The sequence below is a fragment of the Ciconia boyciana genome, chromosome 5 (assembly GCF_034638445.1).
Source record: "Ciconia boyciana chromosome 5, ASM3463844v1, whole genome shotgun sequence".
In the NCBI taxonomy this organism is placed as follows: domain Eukaryota; kingdom Metazoa; phylum Chordata; class Aves; order Ciconiiformes; family Ciconiidae; genus Ciconia; species Ciconia boyciana.
The window spans coordinates 79,777,710-79,802,528 of NC_132938.1; the positions used below are offsets into that span (position 1 = coordinate 79,777,710).

The 24,819-nt window shown below is 37.6% G+C and overlaps 1 protein-coding gene across 3 annotated transcripts in view; it reads left to right on the forward strand.

The window, feature by feature from the left end:
* SEC24D (SEC24 homolog D, COPII coat complex component) overlaps positions 1–24,819 on the forward strand; it is a 57,036-nt gene that overhangs the window by 18,161 nt on the left and 14,056 nt on the right. For all 3 annotated transcript variants that reach the window (XM_072863168.1, XM_072863169.1, XM_072863170.1), the window contains exons 9-11: positions 16,141–16,279; positions 18,066–18,181; positions 21,063–21,187. In XM_072863168.1, the coding sequence (XP_072719269.1) occupies positions 16,141–16,279; positions 18,066–18,181; positions 21,063–21,187 (380 nt within the window). The remainder of the gene's footprint in view (positions 1–16,140; positions 16,280–18,065; positions 18,182–21,062; positions 21,188–24,819) is intronic.

The following is a 24,819-nucleotide window of genomic DNA, read 5'->3' on the forward strand; positions in this document are numbered from 1 at the left end:
AGTGCCTTTTAACAATGCCTACAGGTGATGCTCGTCACATGTTACAGGGCTCAGTACAAAGTGGGAATCTGTCTAATCTATCTCTTGATAAACAGCATGTTGTACATAGTTACTATTTAAAATAATGATTATTTTTTTTCTTCTAGCCTTTTAATTAATAGTTTCCCTTCATTCATCTTTGTTGCAGCTTCAGCTGCAGATAGTCTCTATTTCTGCTGTTTCTAATATCCTCAGTGTTAGCACCTAGACAATTTCAGTTCTGTTTCTTTTTGAAGGAGGAGGAGGAAGAGCAATGGCTACAAGGGTTTAGTGGACCATGGATGTGAAATGGCCACAAATGGTTTGTGGAGCTGGTAATATGGTTAGGAACAGCTGAGAAACTGACCTATCTCACTTGAACTGGAAGGACTTCAGCAAATCTACACAGTATACATAATCCGTTATGATGCATATTACACAGACCATGCCTTTCTGTGTTAGCAAAGCCATATTTAAAAAGCTATGGGCTATCAGGGTCATTCAAGTGACTGGTAGACTTATGAGTGTTCCATAAATATAATTCTTAATTAATTGGTATTTTGCTTTGATGATCACTTACAGTTGAGGATAAATTTAAAATAGTATATAAAATATACTTGCATTTTCAGTGGTCTGTTGCCATAGAGTTTATGTCTGTCTGTCTTTTTTTTTAATATGCCATTACTGTACTAAGAGAGTTAGAAACAAAGGAAGAAACTTACCTTGCTCCCGTTTCCATATAATATCAGGATTCAGTGCAGTCTTCAGATGGCTTGTTCTTCCTTTCTGGACACCAATCCTGAGTGTGGATTTTGATTCATTGAGAGGATTGGTTTTTGCATTGATGAAGCATTATGTTCTGTCCAGGTGACCTAAATGATATCAAGAGAACTGCGGATCGTATTTTCTCCTGTCGATGCTTTCTTTGGCACTGTGTAATCTGAACTGCAGAAAAAATTTAGTAAAAGAGCAATGAAACAGCTAAGTCTGCTGACACTGATAGAATTAGATGTGTATGAGAGGGAGAGCACAATTGCACAGACCTTATTTTCTTTCTTAATCGAACACATTTGCCATTTTGGTGGGTGACTTGTAAATTGGGTTCCATGTTGGTACCAGTTGGAGCATTGTGCACTCTGATTAGTGTTTCTTGCTGAGTTTAGACTTCGACCAGCAGAGCAAAGTGTTGAGCTGTTCTTGGCTGTGCAGGCAGCGGGAAGGAGTGCCTGAGAGATTCTTCATCTAAAACAACTGAATAGGAGGGAATAGGAAAAGGTAATTGGGGTCCCAGAGTTGACAGAGACTTGTGTGTGATGGAGATGATAGCCATCACTTTGCTGTCAAATCTGTTTTGTTCCTGTTACTCATTGACAAGGAGATCCTATGAGAAATTCTGTTTGAAGTTTCCTGTAGCTTCTGGAGATTAGCAGCATTTTGTTCTGCCAATTAGGTATTTTTCATTTGTCTCTCCTTTCAGATTTTACTCTGAAGAATCAATAGTGCTCCAGCTGACAGAGCCTGGAACACTCCCTGAAGTTTTGGAATTAATGTCTGTAATGAATTAAAAAAAAAAAAAGCTGTCAATTGCATTTGTAGAAACAGTAGCCAACTGGAAATTGAGCTTTGAGGATTTGTTTCCTTTGAATGCGAACACAGGGACATGGAGATAAAAGATCTTGGGAGCTTTCAAATAAAAAGTTTAGGTCCAGTGTCTTAACAGTAGTTGTCTCAGAAATACTCTTTCAGTTTGAAGGTCCAACCTGGAAAAAGAGAGTTTGGGATGTCAGCATGTCTGAAAGGCAGACTTAAGTTCATTAGTCACTGTGGATTCTTTTGGGGAAACTGGAGTGTCTACACACAGGGGCTGGTGTCCCATCTCCAAAAGTGAAGTGGGAATGTTAGCATACAAAGCGAATAAATTTTTTTTTTTTTAACTAAGATCTGGGAAAAATCTGTCAGGAGCTGAGAGATACACAAACTTGAACGGAGGCATCTTTTGAAGATGTGTACAACAGGTATCTCTGTTTCCAGTAAAGAATGGGATACAAATTATCCCTGTGGGAGAAAATAAGAACACAAAGTAAAATCATTATGGTGCTAGATAAGGATGTTAAATGAAAAGATCTCATGCATGTCTTTGAATAAGTGAATAAGTGTTTGGGGGGAACCCCAAAACAAATGGGGTTTGTCCCTGCAGTGAGAAAGAACAAATTCAGAATTACAGAAATGTGGTGGAATGAAAAAATGAAGATGCTTTGCTTTGTACCCTGCTAAAAACTCCCCAGGCAATTGAGACCCAGTGGAGTAATACTGTATCTGAGAAGTTCCATAGCATCTAGAAGTCTGGTGGAAATTCTGAGTTGAGAGGACACAAAGGCAACATAAGTGAATACAAAGCAAGCCATAAAAATATACCAATAGCAGTAGGCTGCAATATTGGTCTTCATAGCGAGAGAGGAAAGCTCAACTCCACAACAATTTGTAGTTGAAAGAGTAAGAAAGGTCTAATGCAGCTAAGATGCAGGATTTCAGATGCTCACAAATGAAAACGTTCTAGAGAAGCCATTATCAACATTTAAATAGTAAAACTGGCCACACTGAAGAAAAGTTCACAAACGAGGCTTTACTTCAGTAATGTTAAATCACAAGTGTGAGTGAATTTAAAATGTAAGTAGACACCATTCAATAGAGATCATTATAGGGTTGTGTTTGATGTCCCAAGAGCAGCTAAGTTAGCAACACTTGGCATATAGGCACTGAGCTTCCGAAGAGCAGAGCAAGTGAAATGGATTTATTCAGAAAAGCCCTCAAGTCAAAAGTTAGAAGGGCAAAATCCATGAAGGGCACACAGTCTCTCAAAGATTACTACAAAAAACCTACAGCCAATCTAGAACGTTATAAACTAGTGAACATTACATGTATGCTATATATCATTTGAAACAAAGGCTGTTAAAACATTCATGCCTTACCCCACACACACACAGTGTCTTAACAGCTCTAGACATTTCTGAATCTTATCTTTACCAAGTCCTTATTTATTATTTCTCAAAAATAGCCGTTCATTTTCACTCTCCTGATTTGGATGATCTAAGGAAAGTATTTATTTGTTATAGATTGAGAATACGGTATCATTGTTTGACAGAACTTATTTTTAGTCCACCAGTGCTTTAGCAACAGTCTATAAAAATAAACTAGCTCTCACAGTTATCATCATAGACTAAGCCCTACGTGAATTTGTTTTGGAGAGGTATGAATGTTTCCAGAGCCTGAATAAACCGTGTGATCTTGATATAATGTTTAATACTACTTGCTAACAAAAGGTAGTTTAAAAAGTATTCCATGTTGTAAAAGCAAATATAAACAACTCCAAATAATTAGGTATAGTTTTAAATATTTAGATATCTAAATTACCTTCTTCTTTGCACCTTAGTAGTTTTGTGTCGTCATTCTCTACCATGTTCTTTCCTATTTATTTGAATTTTTTTTTTTTTAGAAATATTCATTGGTGGGAATTTAATATTTCACTTTTCATTTTCTCCTCAGTTAATTAACTTGTTAAAAGATAAAACTGGAATGAAATTACTTCTCAGAAATGCTGGTGTTCATGAGTTAGAGGCCATTTAACCTTTTCAGAATAGCGAACTTTGATAAGTGCAGCCATGGTTTTTACAGGGATGATAGTATGGTTTCCTAGGTAGAGTTGTGAGGTTAGCAGAAGCTACAAATTGAGTGAGGTGAATAACTAGCACATGATGCAATGTTATAAATATTTTTTTGTTTCAAGAACAAAGTCAAGTACCAGAGTGCAGATTTTCTTTTAGACCCCAAGTCTGCTCCTTTGGGTTTTAAATAAGTCATTCAAATGTTAAATAAATGTGAAGAATTAGGGAAATCCCCACACTCTTGCAATCTACCCTGGGCTCAGTGGGGACTCAGGTGCTGCTGTCTGTATTCTGTAGCTAGTAAGAAGGGCGAGCAGGCTGTAGCTTTAGTTTGAAGCATATTTTTATATAGGCACGTACATTTATTAGTGGTTATGTGCTCATGCAGAACTTTGGTTTGAGGAGAGTGAGGAATGTTTAGTTTGCAGGCAATACAAAACAATTCCAACTAAACATCTTACTGACTGCTCCTTTCTATTAGGGATGTGTTAAAAAGCACAGACTGCAGAACAGATCCTTGAGGTGCTTGCTGATGACATCTACCCACTCCAAAAAGCCGTCATTTTTATTTCACTCTTTGATTTCTGTCTTTTATTTAGTTACGTATTCAGAGGAAGCCCTTCCCCCATATTGCATGAGAGCTTAACTAATTTAAGAGCTTTTGATGCGGCATTGTATCAAAAGACTTTTTTCAAAAGGAATACATTATATCAACTAGGTCATGCTTATCTGCATGGTGTCTGACTCTTAACAGAACTCAATAGATCTATGTGTCACGACATCCCTCTGCAAGAGCCACATCAGCTCTTCCTCTGTATATCCTATTTATCTGTGTGTCTTTTTACGTTCTCTTCCATTGTAGTATCTACCAATTTGCGTTCTGTGGAAGTAGGACTTGCTGGTCTGTAGTTCTGGGATCACCCAGAAGTTCTTTGTAAAGTTTCTTTTTGTATTGCTGCCTTCTTTCCTTTTGGGCGCTGAAGCTTATTTAAGCAATTGGTTTTATGTACAGTTCAGCAACTTCACACTGTGAGTCTTTTTAGACAGGAATTGCATGGTTAGACAGTGAAAATTGTCCATACTACTAGTAAGTTTTTTTTAAACTATCAAAAGATGATAGTTTTAAGAAAAGTTTCTGAAGAAAAGGTTCTGAGAGAGAGATTGGCGACAGTTTTGCCCTGCTGTCTTTTTTGAAATGTCTCGCCCTTCTCAGTGTTGGCTTGTAACTTTGTAATCCCCATTTGTACTTGGGACTTGATGTAAGTGAGATTCCTCTTCATATTCACAACTACTGGAAATGAAATGTCAAAGCTTATTGAATGTTTAATGACCTTTTTCCTTTGTGTAGACTTCATATGACCCTTTACATCTAGGTTGTTCAAAATTGCTTCATGTCTGTTGACAATACTGACTTCTCTCCAGTGTAGGTAACAAAAGCTTCTTCCTTTTGAATGAGTACTCCACAGTAAAAACAGCAGCTGTTGACCAGTGAGGAGATAATATTTTGCTATCTCTGAATTCTAAGTGGGACAGATTGCTTTGCATGCTCAGCAGTTCTGGTCTCTGGATTGTTCAAGATCCAGCAGAGAATGGTTTTGTCAATGTCTTTGGGGCACACTATCAAAATAATCTGTGCTAGTTGTCATGTTTTTCTAAAACACGATGAGAATATAAGAATATAAGAATATGAGAATATAAGCCCTGCACATGTGGTATAACTAAATAGTTAGGACACTTAGTCTGATGACATTGAAATGCTTTTTCATAGTGGGCTGACCACCAAGCTATTTGCCCGTTTGTACAGAAGAGTTCATTGCCTCTGTTAAAACTTCCACAGGTGGAAGTCAGTGGACCAGAAAGAGAGCACATGCACCAGTACCACACTGTAGATGACAGCTAGGCCAGTTAGTTTCGGGATAGGGCCATGCTACCAGACATTACTCCTTGTTCTTACAAATGCCTTGGTATTTTTACAACCAATCCATTGTCGAGCTGTTTGGAACAATCAGTCCATATAGAGACTGTCCAGGTAGCATAAACTTGTATCCTGAACTCATTGCTGCATGCCACGCTGGTAAGCGTGAGCCTAAGTACTACTATTTCTTCCATTTTCCGGATATTAAAATAAAAAGTTCCAAAGCATCCTCGTTGATGCCCTCATTTGGGAGAGAACTGTGGGACTCTGGTCTCATAGTTCTGAGTCTGCCAGGACTGTGGAGCAGGATGGGTATTTGACAGTCTTTGTTGCTCTGTCACTGCTATTTTATTTTAATTTTTTCAACTAGCTAGCGCCAGGTTAATGTCTGGGGTTTTTGCATAGCTCCTCTGGGATGCCTCACTCTCCCATGCATGGTAAGGAGAGCCCAGAACTCTCAAGCACCTCCAGGTGGCTCACCCAGAAAGTTTTATATTAGGCTGGAGGCCAGTGCCTGTAAGCTAGGTTTCACAATGCCTAATTTAGAGGTGCACAAACCCTGTATTAGATGAGGCTTTCTTTATGGGCTATGCCCGGTGCTCGTCTGCATTTGGTAGTAAAGCATTTGTAATTTGATTGCTTCCCAAGGCTTCATCATCTAGGAGAAATTTTTTTGTTAGCCTGTTGGGCTGTAACTACACTCTCTAACTAGGATGAACTTTCAGAGAGAAATCTAGCAAAGGCTTTGGCAGCAGAGCTTTTCCTAATTCAAGTGAATTTCCTGATTTAGTTTTTTCTGCTTTTTTATTTTTAGTGTACGTTTTAAAATAATACTCTTAAAGTGTACTCTTTAAAAATACAAAATACTTCTGTAGTATGTTGTTCATGCACCATTGCTGTTATGGTAAGGAGGTAATTCTGAAAGAGATGGGGACAGTGACTTGAAAATTTGACATTTATATAAACCTTATTCATATTGTAATCAGAGTTCCTGATTAATTTTTCACAAATTTGAAATTTAGACTGGGGAAAAAATGCCTTTATAAAGATGTTGTAATTAGTTTCTGATAAGTTGGAGACTCTGTCTGTTCTTCAGAACAGTAATGGCAGAAGAAAAACCTGAGCAAGCAACAGTACATACAGAAGGGAAATAAAAAGTAACATTCATATCCACTTAATTAGCTGGCCAACAATATTGATGATAATTTGTTTTGCCAACAAAAATGACACTCAAGTAAAAAATTACTTTGGCTATCGCTAGATACCTCTGTAATTCAAAATAGCTGCTTGAACGTCATCTGCCATTCTCCATGTGTGTGTTTGTCTATGGACTGCACGTTGCTCTCCTGAAATGGTGTTTGTCTCCTCTTATGCACTGGCCAAAGTTGATCGTAGCAACAGCAGTAAATTAAACATTATTAAGACTGTGCAAGCTCTAACCTTAAGCTGTCAGATGTTATCAGTTACCTTGGAAACTTCACAGAGTCAGAACATGCTGGTATTTAGTAAGTTCAGGAGAAAAACTTTGTGTTTTGCTTTTTAAACTGAAGTTGTTACTGCATGTTCAGTTTATACATATTTTACTTATCTATGCATGTTAGTGCAGTGTTGTATTTTGGATGCAACGATGTAAAGTGTGCAATTACATAGAAAAAATGTTTTTTAAAATTGAATAGGAAGCTGATGGGGCGGGGGGGGGCCTGTGGTTGGGTGGTTTGGTTTCGGTTTTTTTGTATCAAACAAACATTGCACCAGGTTACATCTAGCGCCTAATCATAGCAGGCTCTAATGCTGTAGAAAAATAGGAGAGACTAAGCCGCCTTTTACAGAATGTCCCTGCATTGATTCTCTGGGAAGGGAAGCTCCTCTTCTTGTAGGACAGGAAATAGGTGGAGGGGGGTGGTTTTTCATATGGTGTTTAACAGAACTAAGTAATCCATGCTTGCTAAATAGAGGCATAGATTACCTCCTCAGCCCTAGAGTAAAGGAGCAATGGAACTGGTCTGTGTCCTTTGCAGGACTGCTTAGCTCATAACTCAGTTCAGCACAGCCCCTTACTTGTGACGTTCAGCTATAGCTCAGTGTTAATAAAAGAGAGGAGGGTAGTTGCATAGAAACATTATTAATGTTTGGAGGTTCTGGAGTCTGCTTGAAGCATCCCAGCTATCATAGTAGCAAAAGTATTCCTGGAAGAGAGACTCGGAGCATGAACATTCCTACCTGATGTGGTATTTTTAAAGTAACAGCTAGTTTTGCTATTGACCTTCAAAACTAATATCATAGAAAGGACTTGACTTTTAAAAAGGGTATTAAGCTCATCCCAGATATTCTTGCTTCAGAGGTGAAGATATTCAGTGCTGCTTTTTGTTGACATAACAAAAATCCTCCTTATACTTTCCAAGTACTCCTGTGGCAATTGGCTGGCGAAAGTTGGCTTGTGAACGCAGCATGACACTTTAAGTACACCCAGTTCTTTCTGATTTCAGTGGAAATAATTAGCCTTAGAGGCATGTTTACTAATAAACATTGTTCAAGAAGGCCTGCAGATAAGCAGAACTATTTTACCCACCTCGAATTAAAACACTCTTAAACTTGTCTATGCTTTTTTTCTAATTAAAGTTTCTTTCTTTAATAAGTTTGGCTGTGCAAAAACAGGAGCAAGCGAGTTCCTATTGTAGAAAGTTCTCAGGAATGCAAACATGAGTAGTCAGTTTAAAAGGTCGCAGTAATGCCTTCTAACAAAAGAGAAACAGCTCCGGGTTTTCAAGAAGGAGAGAAGGCCTCCATTCATCAGACTTGCATGCATGATCTTAAGTCAGTAATTGCTTTTCTCTCAAATGCTGAAAAGTATTATATATATGTATACACACACACACAAGTATACGCACACATATAGATATATATATACCCACACATCTGTCTATCCACCTATATATGTGTGTGTGTATAAAAAGAAAAAACCCCACATATTTGATCTCTAAAGTTGACAATAGCCCAGCAGGCCAGAATGGTCCTGAAGTCCAAAGTTAGGTTTTGGTTTTGTTCTTGCTGCAAAGACATGAATAACATTGATAATGTTCTTCTGATGCAGAATTTCATCTAGGAGAAGCGTTGCTTCAGAGATCATTATGCTACATTTAGATTTATTTACAAACTTAAGTATTTGTTCCCTAAACCTAGAGCTGCATGTTCCCCAAGTACTATTTGGAGTGTTGCTTGATTGGCTATCCTAAGGATATTCTAGAGCATGTTAGACATGGTCACAGCTGTGTTTGCATTAAATGGTCTTTGACCTTCCAAAACAGAATTGATATGCCAATTTACCTGTTATCTTTGTATGTTATAGGCTGTGCCTGTATTTTAAACTGTGGTGTTAGATTTATCATTTATTTAGCAGTCTTGAAAAATTTTATGTTGAGGGTAAACTAACATTGATGTGACCATACAGCACATGTAAGAGACTGGGCCTGTCAAGAAGACAGTAGTAGTAGTATTTGAAGCCTAAATTATCTCTGCTTTTTGAAGATCCTCTAGAGCTCTCCTGAAGTGGTCTGCAAAAAATAAAAATGATGCCTGAATGACGTGACTTTGCGTTCTATTTACTTCTGTAAAATATATTGCTAAATACCTTTTGTTTTGTTCTGTGCTGAATGAATTTCAAGCCAGACAGAGAACAAATGACTGAAAATCAAACTTCTAATTTGATTGTGAAACTCCTGTGATCAACAAAGCTACCTCCCTTGTAATTATTACTTGCCATTTCTGTAGAGAAGCTTCCTAAAACTTGCCTGTCTTATTTTTCAGTGGTTTTACAGCTACTGTGACAATCATACCTAAAAATCTCAGGCAAGGACTGCAGTGCTGGACCATCTGTGATACTGACATGTGGGAAGTGGAGCTGTGGATTAGTACAGGCATGAGCCTGAGTCCTCTCATGTGATTTAACGTCTGCATATTGCCCTCAGGGGTGCTAAGAGGAAGGGGGGGACACATGGCATGACAACAACAACACTGTCCTAGGATAGTTTTGTCTGTCTCTTACACCTTCCTTTGTTCTCTTCTTGTGTATGTGCCTCTGCACCAGTTCCCACTCTTGCTAGGATGAGTATGGACTGGACTGAGGCAGGTCTTGCTTGAGATCTGATTGTTTTAAAGTGCTAACATTTTGAAAGTCTGTTGTTCAGCAGAGTTTCTTGATTATCCAATTTCACGCTTCTGCTTATATCATCAGTTAATCCTGGCTGCTGACCTTCACTTGAGATACAGCATGTCCGTACATCCAAATAACAGTCAGCACTTCAAAGCTGAGAAGTGCTGGAGAGTGCTGACTTGTTAACGCTTGGTATTCCTGGCCTGGGATCATGACCAGGAGAACTTGTGGTGCCTCTCTTAAGCATGGATAGTAAACTTTTTTCCTTTTTTTGTCTCCCCCCCCCCAGTCACCTACATGATACAGAAGTTCTAAAAAAGCAAGCTAGCTAGCTAAGTTTGATATTTCTTTACATCAACAATTTATCATTATTACATGTATTTTCCCCTCATCCTCAAACTTTTTAAAATCCTTCTCATGGTGAATAGAGTAGCCTGTATTTACACTCTTCATGCTGCAAACTCTATTCAGTTAGTTGCAATACTCCCCTTAAAAAGGGAATGCTGAGTAAGGATTTCAAGGATAGTCTGGGGTATGATCCACTGAAATCAGTAACTAGTTTTCTGTTTATTTTATTACACACTGGATCATATCCCATGTGCAGTGTCAGCTTGAAATTCAGCTACCCTGCCACAGTATTTTTTGCGCTGCTGTGTATGCAGGTGAATGTTCAGCCTGGGTCTGGAGGGTTTTTGAGCAGGAAGGTTTGAACATGCTTTTTGCATTTTTATGTGGGCTGTAAAAATTAAGATAGAGCCAAGAGATACTGCATCACGTGATTGATGCTTTAGCCATGCTGCAGTTATGCAAACAAACAAGGAAATGGATGAAAAAGCACTGTGTTACATAAAATACTTGAACCTGCTGTGAACCCTGCAGAGGAGATAGTCCAAATTGGCTTGAGTCATCAGCTGAGGAGGCTGATAGTGTTTAACATCTAAGAACCAGCAATAGGCAAAATAATTTCTGTCTTCAGAGGGAACGGATTCTGATAAAAGACAGTAGGAACATCACAAAGGGAAATGCTTTCTTGACATTTTAATGCGAATCAGTAAAGCAGCTCAAAACCAAGGGATTATTTGTAGACTGGTTAATCTTTCTCAAAAGCAATCTATGATGATATAATAAAAGAAAACAAACCCCTTCAACAGTCCTAGGAAACAGAGACAGTTTGGTTCATGCCCTAGTTTTTTTTCCAAAAACATCAGTGTTACATTTCAAAATTCTCTTTTATTATCTGGAGGAGTTTTTTCCTCATCCCTTTATTGTACTAATTAAACACAAAATTTAGTTGGGGTGGTGGTACCACACTTGGTCAACAGCCTTCTCCTCTGTTAATTAGAAAGTTATATTGTATAGCATATCTTAAAATTGTCATATGAATATTTTAATAATTAGACTTGTATTAATCTCAGTGTAAATAATAACTCTAGAAGCACTGCCTTTCTGAAGTTGTTGCCCTGGCAAGCTGCACAGCTTGTCTCTTTAATGAACTGTCTGGATTTAATAGTTGGTGGTTTTGTGTCTTTTTTTCTGTTAATCAGCCATGCAAATACAGTGTTTAGTGTTCACTGTACATCAGAAGTATAAAATATTTTATCTGCTGTAGTACTGCTGATCATGGAGTGTAATTTTAAGGAACTGTCATATTGGAAGTCATCAGGAGTTATGTATCTGTGCAGCTCTCCAAACCTGTGAGATACTCTTCCTTTTGAAACAAATAGCCCTCATCTAAACGTGTCCTGAAATCTTAAATCCCCTAAATCTGGGGTTTTCATGGGGCGTGCTTGCAGAATCATTTTCCCTGAGATAATTTGCAGTTGAAAAGGCAACTTGTCACGTGTAGTATACAATGTTACAGTGTGTACAGTGACCCTCCATGTCATCCAGCAGTAACGTTCTTCAAAAGTATATGGAAGAACTTGTGGCGAGTTCCTCTTCTTGTAGGGATGAGTAAGGGTGTGATAGAGGCACAGATCTAACTGAAAACTACACTCATGGAAAGAGTTTTTGTGTTCCTCTTGGATATAGCCAGACTTTGCAAGTTGTGTGGGCCTCTTTTCAACATGATAGCATTCCTGTTGTTTCAGCGCTGGGGTGTTAAATGCACTTAAACGATGGTGGAGTCAAACTAAGGGCAAAAAAGCAGCTCCTAATGTAGACTTGTCACTGTACTTATAGGGTCTATGTCAAGGAGTGGATAGGAATCCGCCTTGGCTGTGGCAGGTAGGAAAAGGTGAAGACAAGGTGCGGTGTCCATCACGTGGAGATTTGTCTTGCAGCACAGCTACAAAATGTTTTCTTGCAGCCTGGTCTGTATGCCAGTTGGCAACGAAAACAGGTGCTGTATATATTTTATTTTGTTGTGTGATAAGTGGCTAGGTTTCTTCAGTGTTTGCGTATGCCTCTCTTGTTCTCCAGAGACGCACTCTCTCTTATGATTTTTGTCTTTAGAATGCCTTTCCAGAGATGTGCCATGACGATCTAGAGCTTCATCACAGTCCTTACTCCTACCCTTATAATTTCCAGCTGTGGCCCTGATCCTGCAAAATTAATACAGTGATGCTTTGCAGGCATCACAGGGAACCCTCAGGAGTGGGTCAGGACTTCATTTTTATAACAAGCAATAGTAATTCAGCTTTCTCGGACTTTAAAGCGCAGGTTACAGTCCCTTTGGAAATTTTTATGGATGTATTTCATCTTGGAGCTGTGCCACCAATGTCTATCTATTGCTTTTGTGATATTGTTCTGACTCCTGAGAGATGTTCTTGCTGAAATATTTCCAAAAGAAAACTCTTGCTAAGCCAGCTATATTTGGACTAATAGTGGAATAAATTATGGTTTATCAGATCGGCTTTCAGGACTTGCACTCCAGCGGGGCCCTGAGGTTCCAGAGAAGGGAAGGTTTATGCAGGTCTCTTACAGCATTTCCCATCTTTTCTGCCCAATCCTCCTTTGCTTTAACCTAAAAACAATTATGTTCTGCCTCCCAGCACAACTGATTTTTTTCTGCCTCTCTACTCTTTCAGCTTACATAAACAGAATCCCTTTTATGTGTCCTGTTCAGAGTTAGGCTACCAAGTATTGGTTTAGTCATTGGTTTTGAGAAATATGTATATTTTGGTAGTACTGGAACGCCAACAATCAATGCCAGTGTTCCTTTTTGTGAGGTCCATCTCTGTTGTTGATCAGGTGGTCCAAGTAGGCAAATTGGACAAAGGTTTGGGAAGAGATGAGGGGGAAGAGAGGTGTAAGGCCATAACAAGTCCATAAGTATAGCAAATGTCCAAATAGTTATGGTAGATATCTAACTTGATTCACCTATTATTGGTAGAGATTTAAGAAAGGAGAGAAAGAAAATGCTGATACTTTATAGGTGGAAAGGCAAAAGAAAAAGGAGTATTGCATTTGTTTTAAAAAACCCAAACCAAACAAAAAAACCCCGAGATTTTAAAAATGTTATCTTATTCCTCTGCTCCTATGAGAGTTTGCCACTGACTTCCATGGGACTGTAAACAGATCTCTGCATTATCTTCTGGTATACAGTGACATCTGCAGAGAGTGGAGCACATCAAACAAGACTTTCCCATTTAGTACCATGTCTTTTTTATGACTGTTTTTCTTTTATGTATTCATTAATTTAAACTTATTACTTTATTTTATGATTTTTAATGCATGTACAGTATTATTTATCTCTGTACATTCCCATGGAGATCTGCCTAATTTTTTAAAAAGAAATTACTTCACCTTGACAGAAGTTATTTTGACAGTTGGAAATGCAACAGCAGTTTACACACCCAAACAGAAATGATGGGTAGAATGTCTAGTCTTATGGTGTAATGCCCTGGAAGATTTCAGCTTTTTTGAGGTAAAGTTTCTTTCACAACTGTGTTGTTCACAGCAAGAAGTGGGGGCTTGATGCTTTCGGTCTGAGTGCTTATTCTGAAATTATCATGCAAATAGCTTTTTCATTAGATGTGTTCATTATCCATGTAACGTTTTAAATTATTTAAAGAAAATACTAAAATGTAAATTCCATTTAATTTCAAAAAATTCCAAATGAATAAATCAATAAAGGAACACATAGGGCTTTTTTTCAGGATTTTTCTTTGTTAGACAATATCCTTAATTCTAACGCATGCATTTTTGGTTGGTTTTGCTTCACTGATTTTATTTTCTTTTTTAAGTTTCTGCAAGCTTATTAAGAAGGAAGAAAAAATAACTAGCTTCTGCAGTATGATTTTATTGGTGTTTCATCCTTTGTTTCTCTGTGCAAGACAAAACAGAATCCAGCCTCGTAGATGTTTACAGAACATTGCCTGTGAATACTATTTTCTTAAGACTTGAGCACATGTTTTAACCTCATGCACTGCACATAGTCTTAGTAACTTCAAGACAACCATTTAATGCATAAAGTTAAACACCATGTAAATGTTTGCAAACATAACCCTTAGGCTACTGAGGCTCTAACCCCACATTTTAAGAACGACTTTGTAATAAGCAGTTTCTTTTTAAAGAAGCTTAAAGGGAGGGGAAAAGTAAAATTTCCACTCCAAATATTAAAAGACAAGGAAAAAACCCATTATTTTTATTTCTGCTGTCTTTAAAAAGGTAATTTATTAAGTATGTGTAAGAATGTAGACACCTAGGCTCTGAACTTCATGGCATTTAGTTTTTGATTGTTCTTGTTCATGTTTTATGTAAAGGTCTTAATTTTGGTATGTCAAAATATGATCATTTGGGGGTAATTTTTCTTTGCTCTGGGATAACATTAGATGTATCAAAACAAGGTTTAAAATTACTAAATCAATGTGTATAAATGCATCAGGAGTTGTTTTAGGCTTGTTTTTTTCCCCTACCAGGTCAGATACGATAATAATACTAACTGCAAACCAGATCCAAGCCTCATTAAACTAATAGAGCAGAATGATAATCAGAAAATTGCCCAGTAATGAACAAAACCCAGAAGTTTTAAAACTTATTAAGCAATTGTGGCTGATGAGCAGATTTCATAGCCAAGGCTTTCATGTCTGAAAAATGACCCTGATAGTTTGCCAACTGACATTATTGGTTAATTTGTGTTAAACTCAATTTTTGTAGAAGAAAGAACACAAAGTAAAATAATGTCTCAGTAGAGCAGGAGGGAGCACTTAAACCCCATGTAGTAAAAATCTACTCGTATGGATAAAATCCTTGGCAAAAAGCATTAAACCCTTTGGAGAAATAAATAAGTAAAATAGTCTCTGTAAAATGTAAACAATAAAATATATGTAAGCAGTGAATGCTAGAAGGACATGAATTACTTTCTAGGTATGCTTTTATGCTCCAATAAAAGATAATGTGTATAATAGATGAAATATGTCCATTCTGCAAGAAGAGACAGAATAATTAAAAAAAAGAAGATTAATATGTTAGTGGTAATGTTTCAGCATTCAAAGGCTGTCAGCATTTTTCCTCTTGTAGAGATCCGTTATGTGTCCAAACTCTGGATTTCTTTTCTTACTCTTATGTTCAGAGATTTTTAGTTGGGATTGAAGGGAGTAAGAAAAAAAGAAAAATGCAAAACATGTTTATGCTCCATAGAGGTTCACAAATAATTGAGCAAAATTCCATTTTTGTAGTGGTTTCAAGTAAAACTTTTCTAACATTAAGTATAATCACAGGAATCTTTCAATTGCTGCACAGTTATTACCGAAAGAGGCGTCTGGAAAATATCTTCCATTAGCTGTGCTTTTTGGCAGAGGCTATAAGCAAGCATGGTCAGTGTAATTAAACTGACAAGTGCTTGAGATACTGTATTTGTTTGCTGTGTGTACTTTCCTTCAATAAATACTAGTATTTCTTCTAAATCTACTCTAGCTGGTGACCCTGACACTTAAACGTTAGTATAGCATGTAACATGGCAGCACTGGGGGGACAACATTTAGGACAAAATATTAAAATCTCTCTTAGCAAATACCTGTTTGAGAGACTGTATGCAATAGATGAGCAGCAATAGATTTCTTCAGGAAAAGCTCAATCTGATAGAGAAGGCAAAATACCTGACTCCGGCAGATTTCTCTTAGTGAACTGTAAAAACCCTTTGCTGGAGAAAATCAGCCTGGAGCCCTAAACTTGCAATGCTTTCAAAACTCTGTAGGCTTTGGGTGTGAATCCTTACTCTCTTTCTGATAAATGTCAGAATACAGCCTGTGAACTTGTAAATTTAGCCCCTCAGGGGAGCTATGGGATTGAGCCAACCGTCCTGCAGATTTTGGGTAAATGCTGAATGCTGAATGATCTCTTGATCAGGTGATCTCTAACAAGGGCTAAGTCTGAGCAGTAGCTTTCTACCTCACTTTATTTGGTTTCAAGTTTGCATTGTTTTCTATAACTTCATGTACCTCTTCATCTAGACGCCTCTTTATGTTGTAAACCATGGTGAGACTGGACCAATCCGATGCAACAGGTGCAAAGCTTATATGTGTCCCTTCATGCAGTTCATTGAAGGTGGGAGAAGATACCAGTGTGGATTTTGCAATTGTATAAATGATGGTAGGTAGTGTTTCTCTGATCTGTGATTCATACAAATTCCATAAAACTAAAAAGACACCATATCCCTAACATGATTTTCTTGACTTGCTGACTTGATGAGAAAATAGTTTAGTGAGGTGCAGTAACTCAGCCTATTTCACAAACAAAAAAAAGTACTCCGCAGGAAAAATACATAGGAACATTTGTTCAGTACAATTTAAAAAAATAAATGTATGAAGAATAATGCTGACTCATGAAGTCCAGTCTGATACGATCAAAACTTTATTTAAAAATATTATGTCAACATAGGATACAAAGCTGCTTGTATTGCTAACTGAAAGCAACTTTTGTGTGGAAAAAATTAATTTCTTTAAGAAATCTAAATGTCCTGCAAGAACCAAATATTTAGAACCGTGTTAGCCTAGTCCTGTCCATGACTGTGGATGCAATGGTTAAATAACCTATTAATCTTACTGTGACAAGTGTTGGTTTTCACAGAAGATACCATGCCATATTTGTTCAAGTGTGCTGCATGTGACTCATAACTGTTCTTGTGCTCTTGGCTAAATCCCAAATCTTTGCCAGAACTAGCCTTTCTAGACATTTGTATCAAGTTGGATTTCCTCAGCTGGATCACAGCAGTATAGTGCTTTCCCTAATACAGTAATCTTTTCAACTCTGAAATGTGAACCTTGACAGACTCGTTCCAACTTCTTTCCTGCCTGACGCTCAAATGTTTGTGCAAGCATAGCAGATAACAAATTTCATAGTTTGTTAGCAATTTAAACTCTCATAAAGAGAAATTTAAATGCATTGTGAACATTTTAAGAAAGACATTTAAGTTGCAGTATCATTTTCAGTCATGCTTTGTATTACTACAGTGTCTTTTATCCAAGTCAGAAATCACTTAAAAAGTTTAATGAGGACTAAAAACGGCCAACAAACCAGGTAGATATTCCCCCCACTCACACACACATATGCTTTTTACAGGCAAAAATGTGAAAAATAAGCATTCTAAATATATATTGATTGAGGAAAGAGGAGCTAAAATTCAGAGTGCATAATTTTAGGTGCATAATTAAAAAAAAAAATACATTTTCCCCAATGTGACTCTAACCATTAGACTAGCTGTATATAAATTGTTGGTGGCAAACCCACTTGATTTCTTAGTGCTTTGGAGTTCTGCGCCATTTATCTGTCTGCGCCATTTATCTGTAGCTGCAGAAGGTTCCCAATATGAAGTACCCAATGCACTTTGCTGTACAGTAAGCCAGGGTTGTGAACCTTGTAGAGCTATTTCCAGTGAAGTGGTATTTTTGGATAAAGCAGTTCAGGCTTTAGGAAAAGTGCTGTTTTTACCGCTGTCCCTCTGCAGAGCTCTGGCTTGGTGATTTGAATTAAGCTGTGAGTAGACTGTATCTACTAACAAAATAATCACTGTTAAGTCTGTATCCTGAGGGTAACAGGCTCCTGCCTGTGGAAATGACCTGGGTCAGTTTTACCTACTCAAGCCTGACAGTGTAGAGGTGGGAGAATATGGACATTTATAGGGGAATATGCCCTCTCCTCCAAATACAAAAGGAGCTGGCATTACTAGAATATTATGGTTTTTTCTTTGGTTGTGTTTTTTTAAGCCAATGTGGGGAAAAAAAAACATTGCAACCTGGATAAGTATTTAAACTCTTCCCTTGATCCATAACAGAGGAGCCTACATTAGTACATTGTATCTGTTAAAAGCAGTTGTTGGGTTGTTCCCCTCCTCCCCAAAATATAAATGTGTTTTTCCTGTTCTTGTGTTGGCTTTTAGTCCCTCCGTTCTTCTTTCAACATCTGGACCACATTGGCCGACGGGTAGACCACTATGAAAGGCCTGAGCTATCTCTGGGATCTTACGAATATGTTGCTACTTTGGATTATTGCCGAGTGAGTATTTCCAGTATGCAAACTAATTTGCAATTTTATGTCAAAACAAACAAAATCCTTCCTATACCTACAGTAGAGTAAATGCACTTGTAAGCTGAATATCAGAGTCCAGGAACATTCTAGAAAATGTAGATAGCTGCAGAGAATTTAAGCTTACAATATTACGTTTTGTTCTTTTGTGCTGCAGAGTATGAGACTAGCAAGTAAGAGTAACAAATAGCGCAGCAGAATCATGGATTGCCAGTCTTAAACTGGGGCGTTCGTTTGGTGCTAGCTAGCATGTTGCACTGTTTAGAGGATATTGTTGAAATTCTGAGGCAGTGTTGCATTTTAGACGCATGTCTTATGTTGATTTTGAAGACAGACACACACCTAAATTGCCTTCACAGTATTGAAAACCTTAGCAAGGGAACTTGACCTTGTAATCTTTTCCTGGCAAGAGTAGTTTTAGTGTTCTGACCAGTAAGTAAGTTACAATGGAATGGGTTCTCTCTCCTAATATTAATTCACTGAAGAACTCAATCCAAAGCCCACTCAAGTCACTGTAAATATTCGTAGTTGATTTTATTAGAGAACTGTATTTGATACTTCCGAAAACATAAATTACTTAAACTTTTCAAACTTCAGCTCATTTTACAAAACTGCAAATGTGACTTCATCTGTCCACAGTAGGGATATATTTTTCTGTTCTTGCGGAAATCAGGCAGAGTTTTCTTCCTGGCGGTGGAATTGAGGTCATGATAAGGTTAGGAAAGGCAACTGGATCCTACAAAGTCTTGAAGTAGAGACCAGTAACTTCCTCAGACCATCAAATTATTGCTGGTATGAAGAAAATGAACAGGTTTAATTCTGCTTTCTCACTAGGGTATTGCTCCAAAATCCAGTGGAATCCCTGAGATGACCTATATAGATTTTATTGAAAGCGGGGTTAAACCCCAGAACAGGAGAGAATTGTAGTGAGGCATTAGAGAAATATGGTGCGGGATCCTCAGTGTACATCCAGTGTAGCTCCATCAAATTTGGTTAAGCTTTGCTGATTTCTGGCACCTAAATTTTTGAAAACTCGTGTACTGAATGTCTTTGTGCCATTTTCATAGTTCTTTTTCTCGACTCCAGAGCATAGCCCTGTGCGATGCAGGCATTGTCACAGTGCATCTTTCAGTGCAGTGGCTTTTGCCATATAGCTTAAATCAGGGAGTTTCCTTGCTAAGTCATCCAGTATAATCTGTCTTCTTGTTGCAAAGACCTATCCGTAGGCTTACTAGAATGTTACAGAAAAGAAATCTCTTACGAAATTAACACTCGTGCTGGAAATGCTAAGTCATTAAATTTTACAGGAGTTAACTTTGTTTTATAATTCATTTTTCATTTTGCTCCAAGTTGCAAAGGTTTAATTCTTTTATAAATCCACTTTAAGAGCAGAACTGAAAAGTCATTTCCTTTTGTGCTTATCAAATGACAAGGATGAACAGCTACAAAAAATGTTAACAAATAACAGCTGGTTTGCATTATTGCGCTCCTGCTAAGCGGATGTGGCAAGAGCACAAGTCCTCATTTCTACCATATATTTGTCAGAAATTACGCAGGGATTCTTTATAAATGGTGATGCGATACAAGAGTTTAGAAGTAGTGTTTGATACAGTTTTTGAAACTAGAATCCAAGTACAGTAAACAGAACAGCTTTTAAAAATACTGCCTGGTTTTAGTTCACAGGAATTAATCCTGATATACATGATTCAAATGAAGTGAGATCAAGGGTATAATGTTCTGTTTAAAGTGTGCCAGGGACTGGGTAAGTCATAATTCAATGGTTAGATGATTTTTTTCTTAAATTGAGTTTTCTGAGGTTTAGTTTAACAAGTATAATTTGGTTAAGTGGTCAGAACTCTGTATATGAAGGCAGTGAAACAGTATAATGGAAAAGCTGTCCTGAATTTGACACCAAGTAATGACCACTGCTCGTCTTAATGGGAACTAGGAAAACTGATCTTAGGGAGTATGATAATTACTGCTGCTATGTTCACTTTATATGATCTTCTTCCTGGGTACATCTCTAAGCATTAAATTGCTTTATTTGGCAACAAAACCCCTTCATCTTACTTTTTCTTACTTACAGAAACTTGTGTCAGTCGTGTATGTCATGATTGGTATGCCACTCGTTATGAATAAGAGGAATTCCCAAAGGAATCCATACCAGCCCAAGTCACTGCCGTGTGTGCAGCAGTTACATACACATGAATGTTCCACTCTCATGCTTTGATTATCTTACAGAAAGTCAGCTTATTCCTGAAAGTACAGTTCAGCTGTCCAGAATGCATTGGAGCATGAGACAGCAAGACAGACAGACAGACAGGATGCAGATGATCACCACTTAGCACTGCTAAGAACTGAGAGATTTTAATTCTAGTTCAGTACCTAAGTTGTATTTTCTGTTTCCAGATTGGTTAGAAATCGCTTAACAGTTGTTAGAGGCAACTGCTAACAAAAACTGAATTTAAGCGTTCACATTAACAAAATGGTATTGCATATTGATATAGGGAAAGCAGAAACAGTATAGGTACAGAAAAAAGCCAAAAGGCAAATTTATTTAAACACTTGAATGCCAGCAGAAGATGTTTGTGTTTCATCTTATCTAATAAACTGTTACCCTTTACACATTTTATTCCATCAGGATGCTATTTTCCAGTAATAATGTTTTATTCCAGGGGTGGACTTTACCTAATACATGTCAGCTTTCTGCAGTAGTTACTATTTATGATCCATAGCATTTTTCAAACAAGTGAACACTGTATTTAGATTGCCTTATGGTACCACCTGTAAATTTTTTTGACATAACAGGACACTGTCTAATTTTCCCTGTGAATCGTCATTTTTTCTGTAGAACAACAAGCCTCCAAAGCCACCAGCTTATATCTTCATGATTGATGTATCGTACAGAAACATAAACAGTGGCCTAGTTAAACTCATATGTGATGAACTGAAGACTCTGCTAGATAAACTTCCAAGGTAAAGAAACATAAGCGTGCTTTGCTTAACCCACTACACTGCAGTTTTCATGCAGCTTTGCATGCTGAGAGGTAAAAACAAGCTACAGAAAATGTCAGAATTTACAGTACAGGCATTTTTGGGGTGATAGTGACCAAATGTTAATGTTAATACTGCTGGCAGTTCTTAAACTTTGATGTCTGGGCTTACTATATGAACGGAAAGAATCTGTGATACTAATTGCACGTGTAGCTTGCATTCTTTTCCTTTCTTGTAGTGAACTCTAGTGGTATTATCAGCTAAGTCCCAGCTTGTAGTTTTGACTTTACTGGCTGTAGTTCTGCTTACTGCAATGCTCCTTTTCTCGTTAAATTAAACAGGGAAATATCAAAACTAGAATACTCAAGAATGGCAAGTCTCTCTAAAGCCGTGGTGTTGGTGGCTTGTATCTTTAGCTCTTACTGTTAATTAGCAAAACTTTTTAAAGCTTCTTGCTGTGCTGTAAGACTTTTCTGTCCTGGTATGTGTCTGAGAACAAATCTGGTAGGCAACATTTTATGAAATATAGCACATTTGCTTTGTGAGCATTAAACACACAGTAGTAGTATTACTACTGATCAATATTAATGACAGTCTATTATTTTAGTGTAGTTTAGTATTGTTTTTAGTATAGTATATTAGTATAGTTTCCATTAAAGTTTAAATAATGCAGGCACACATAGTTAAAAGAGCAGTGAAAGACTGAAAAATTAAGTAGACAAGACATTTCTCAGTGAAGGCATATAAAAACATTGAAGAACATACAGAAAGAAAATGCATTCCAAATAAAAATACTTGCAGAGGGAGAACAGACTTAAGAAATGGAGAGAGCAAAGTGAGGAAGGAGACGAGATCCTTGAGATCATCTGGGATATGGTAAAAATCTTTTATCGTATGTCCTTCTGGGATCTCTGTGCATGAAAGAAATTCCAGTCCAGGGTGGGGGGTTAGTTTGTCAGATGCCCATGTAAGGCCATCTCTCAAGTACTTTGTCGTTGAAGATTACACTGGAGACACAAGTGTTTGATATTATCCTGAACATATCTCAGAGCTTTCCATCAGGATTGGTCATGACTCTGAAGATAATAAAAGGCATGAGTGTAGTAACAAAAAGCAGTTGGCAGTTTAGAAACACCTAGGCTTGAATAGGGAAAGTTGAGGAAAAATGAAAGCAAGTGTGTCTACATCACAAAAAAGACACATTAATTCTTCTCCTTACCAGCACTCTGCAGAGATCTGCTGCTAAATAATTTGTTTGCAGGACCAAAGTTTTCATGTCCACTGAAAAAAGCAATTAAAAAAATAAAGAAAGGGCAGGCCCTTCAGTTTCTTTGGACTCATCTGTTGTCTTTAATCAATATTAATTTAATTAAAAAAAAAAGGCATTCCACCAAAATTTGTGGTGAAACTTTTATTTTGGTGCTGAGACACAAAGGTCACTGTGTGTTCGTTTTCTGTTGCTGGACAAAGACACTTGCAAAAATATTCTGCTGTTACCACATGGGGTGAAAGCCCTGTGCTGGGAATTCACCCTGGGCTCCTATCTTGAAGAGGAAAGACTTGGGGTAGCAAAGCAGTCTGGGTCACAAAAAGGCCATGGGTGTAAAGGTCTGTGCCAGGTAAGCCTGTGAAAGTGGCTGCGAAGGGAGAAGTTAGAGGTAGCAAAGAAAGGATTAAGGTAGGTGGTTGAAGACCTGGCGTTAAGAACTTTGTGTTTTTGTAGACTTGCAGCACAGCAGAAAACACATTATTTGCTTGCTTGAAATTTTAGAGCAGACATTTTCAAACTAATGTGTTCCAAACCAGAAACCCCTGACTTTGTATTTAGAGAAATATGTATTTAGACTGTATTTAGAGAAATACAGAGAAATGTGTTTATAGAAATTGTGCATATGAGCTCAGAAAATCAGGCTAACTAGTTGCGCAAATATGATTTTTAGGTGCATAATTAAAAAAAAAACAAACCCAAGCCTTTGAATGCATTTCTGTACATATGGTCCAGACTTCTCATTCTGAGACTTTAAAATGAACTAAATAGTGTGTGAGCTACATAGGCAATCAGCTGCTACATTTACAGCTAATCTTTAAAACTATGGTAGAGGAAATTGGATGAAGTGTGGCAGTACAGACTGCCACAGGTAAGAAAATCTGAAAAAATCGTCCCAAATACCTGCTGTGTAACAGCTTTGGGACTACTAGGATGATGTGGATACTTCTCTTTGAAGTAAGAAAGTGCTGTGTGTGCGGAAAGTTAGTAATACCTTGTCCTCATCAAGCTCCTGAATGCTCCCCGTTAATCATGTTACTAAGAAAATAGTGTCTGAGTGCTGGGAATGATTAGAAATTTACATTCAGAAATGATGCATCTCTTTGAGTTAGCGTATCTTGGAGGAATTATTTAAAATGCTTCTTTATGGAGTGTGTTCAATATAGAATATTGATTTGTTTTAGATCAAAGTAGCCCCTTTCTCATCCAGCTGTGTTCCCATAAAACATGAATGGGAGATTAACATTCTAGACTGACATGAGAGTTAAAGATTGTAGACGAGAAAAATTATTTCTCTCCCAAGCTCAAGGTTTTAGATTAAGCTTGTGAAACTGCTGATGACATTTTTTTTTTCTCTGAAGACAAACCGATTTGATAGCCAGGAAGAAGGCTGACAGTTTTTTCTATTGCTGTAAGAAAAAATAAACAAGAATTGCAGTAGAAGTGTATTTGTGTTGTTTCTCCTCTTTAGTTTGACTTCTGCAAGCATTTGTGAAGTCATGAAATGCAGTCTGTTGGTTGCAGTGGAACGGGATGGAGGCCTTGCTGTTGATTTTGGTGGGGCCAAGGCTTTACACTCCTTAGGAGGATAAATATTTTCAAACCCGGGCTGCTTTACTGTGGTGAAGGCTCAGGGTGACTGTTAACAGTCCCTTGTTTCTTCAGAGGTTAGAGTGAAGGATAAATAGCAGATTTTTTGCCGTAAGTGCCTAGTAATGGGAAATACTATGGCAGGGCTCTGTTATTAAATTCTTTTGGTGTGATAGTAACATCTGTATGAGTCTGTGTACATTATGATATTCTGTTTGTCAATTATTATATTTCTTTGTGTTATATTTTTTACAATCATAACCTTCCATGAGTGACTTCTTTTATAAAGAAAATAAAATCAGCTTGGCTATTTCTGTGGTTCCTATTGCTACAGTCTCAAAGGACTTTGTGGTACATAGTTCTACATCCTGGTGAGATTAAACAGTAATTCTTGCTGTTTCCCTTTTACAAATGCAAACTGAGGCACAGAGAAATTAAATAATTTCCTCTCAGGTTGTAAATTAAATCAGTGGCATAGCTGGAAATTGAATGAGGATTTCCAAGTTTCAGTACTTTGAATATGAAACTCTTTCAAACATGCAAAACATGCAAAAGCATTAGGCTACAGACTTGGTATTTGCTGGTTTTGTGACATCTCACCATCAGTTAAGTAGGCTGCTTGAATGTTTAATGGTGCTGTACAGAACATATGGGCTGGCCTGTAGTAACTGCAAGTACCACGGGCTTCCTATCTGGCATTTTTCGTGCTAAAGGCTTGGTTGTCATTTACGAGAGGAACACCCTGCTACAAGAAGGT